At 70.9% G+C, this 1580-nt stretch overlaps 1 protein-coding gene across 1 annotated transcript in view; it reads right to left on the bottom strand.

Annotated features, from left to right (window-relative positions):
- Positions 1-1577, bottom strand: part of TIGD5 (tigger transposable element derived 5) — a gene marked incomplete at its 5' end in the record, with an annotated part of 9340 nt that extends 7763 nt beyond the window's left edge. Inside the window, one exon of the mRNA XM_019519716.1 lies at positions 6-1577. Coding sequence (XP_019375261.1) covers positions 6-1577 — 1572 coding nt within the window. The remainder of the gene's footprint in view (positions 1-5) is intronic.
- Between the last annotated feature and the right edge of the window lie 3 nt (positions 1578-1580).

Raw genomic sequence — 1580 nt, 5'->3', positions numbered from 1 at the left:
CCTACCTGCCGGGGGTCCTGGCTCTCCAGCCAGCGTAGGGCGGTCTCCAGGCCCGTGATGGCTTCCCTGGCTGTGGGCAGCAAGGGGCCCCCTCCCTCCCCTTCTTGGTTGCTCTCAACTGCGCCCTCACCTCCCACTGCCACCACCTCTTCCTCCTCCCCCCCACAGCCCCCGGGGCCCTCGTCCGCAGCATCTTCCTCCCCATCGTCCCCCTCCACGCCCAGGGCCGCGTCGTCCAGGTGCAGCCAGTCGGCCACCTCCTCGGGGGCCAGGCGCTTGTAGGCCAGTGCCGCCAAGTGCGTGAGGTCGCTGAAGACCTTGCTGTCCCCGCCGTCCGCCCCCAGCGCCTCACCCTGCTCGTCCTCCCCAGGCCGTGGCTCAAAGGCGGCGCGCAGCCCCAGCAGCCAGCACTTCTCAATGGAGCCCGCAGGGATGAGGTCCCAGGACAGGCCGGCCAAGTACAGCATGTCCTTGAGCAGGAAGGAGTGCATGAAGTCCAGGGGACCGCTCCCCGCTGCCGCACCCCCGCTGCCAGCTGCACAGGACACGGCCAGCCGCAGCAGCTCCCGCTTGTAGAGCTGCTTGAAGGCCAACACCACGCCCTGCTCCAGCGGGGCTGGGATGCGGCCGCTCCCCGCCGGCGCCTTGGAGAGGAAGAGGGCCCGGATGGCGCCGTCGGGTGTCTGCAGCTGCGGTGTGTCCTCGGTGGTGGCGGCAGGCGGGGGGCAGCCAAGCAGCAGCACGGCCTTCTGCTGCAAGCAGCTGCGTCGCAGGTAGCGCTTGACGCCTGGCACGAAGTCCTCGAAGAACCAGGCCCGTAGCAGGGCCGGCCCCAGCCGGGCCTCGGGGCCGTAGCGGTAGCAGGCAGGGAACTTGTCCTGGTTGTGGTGGCGCAGGCTGGGTGGGTCCCGCAGCCCGCCCACCACCAGCGGCTTCAGCTTGTGGGCGCCCGTGAGGTTGGCGGCCAGCAGCACCGTGACGCGGTCCCGCATGGGCGGGCGCCGGGGTGGCCCGGCGCGGCCTGGCAGCAGCTTCCAGTAGAGCCCGGTGACGTTGGCGTTGTAGATCTGCTCGTCCCCGTAGCCGTCCCCAGGCGGCGGAGGTGGCGGGGGCGGTGCTGGCGGGTCCCCGGCGGGCTCAGGCTCGGCCTTGAGCGGCTCGCCACCATAGATGCGCTGGCTGGAGATGCCGTGGCGCTTCTGCCAGCGCCAGAACCAGCCGTGGCTGGCCTTGAAGGTGCACTCGGGGCCGTAGATCTGGCGGGCGAAGGCCTCGGCCTGCGCCTGGATGAGGGGCCCAGAGAGCGGCACACCGTGCTGCCGCAGCGCCAGAAACCAGGTGTAGACAGCGCGGTCGATCTCCTCCTCGTTGGCCAGGCGCATCTTCTTGCGCTGCGTGCCCACCTCACCGCCCAGCTGGTCCAGGAACCAGCGCAGCTTGGCCTCGTCCTTCAGCCAGCCGCGCAGCGTGCCACCAGGCACGCCGAAGTCGCGGCACACCGAGGCCTGGCGCTCGCCCTTCTTCACGCGCTCGATGGCCTGCAGCTTATCCTTGATGGAGTAGGCCCGGCGCAGCGCCCC

This window comes from Gavialis gangeticus, unplaced genomic scaffold (genome assembly GCF_001723915.1).
Source record: "Gavialis gangeticus isolate Ggan-Ray unplaced genomic scaffold, GavGan_comp1, whole genome shotgun sequence".
Classification (NCBI taxonomy): Eukaryota; Metazoa; Chordata; order Crocodylia; family Gavialidae; genus Gavialis; species Gavialis gangeticus.
Note: the sequence above shows the minus strand (reverse complement) of the source record. Positions and strands in the feature narration are given on the sequence as shown.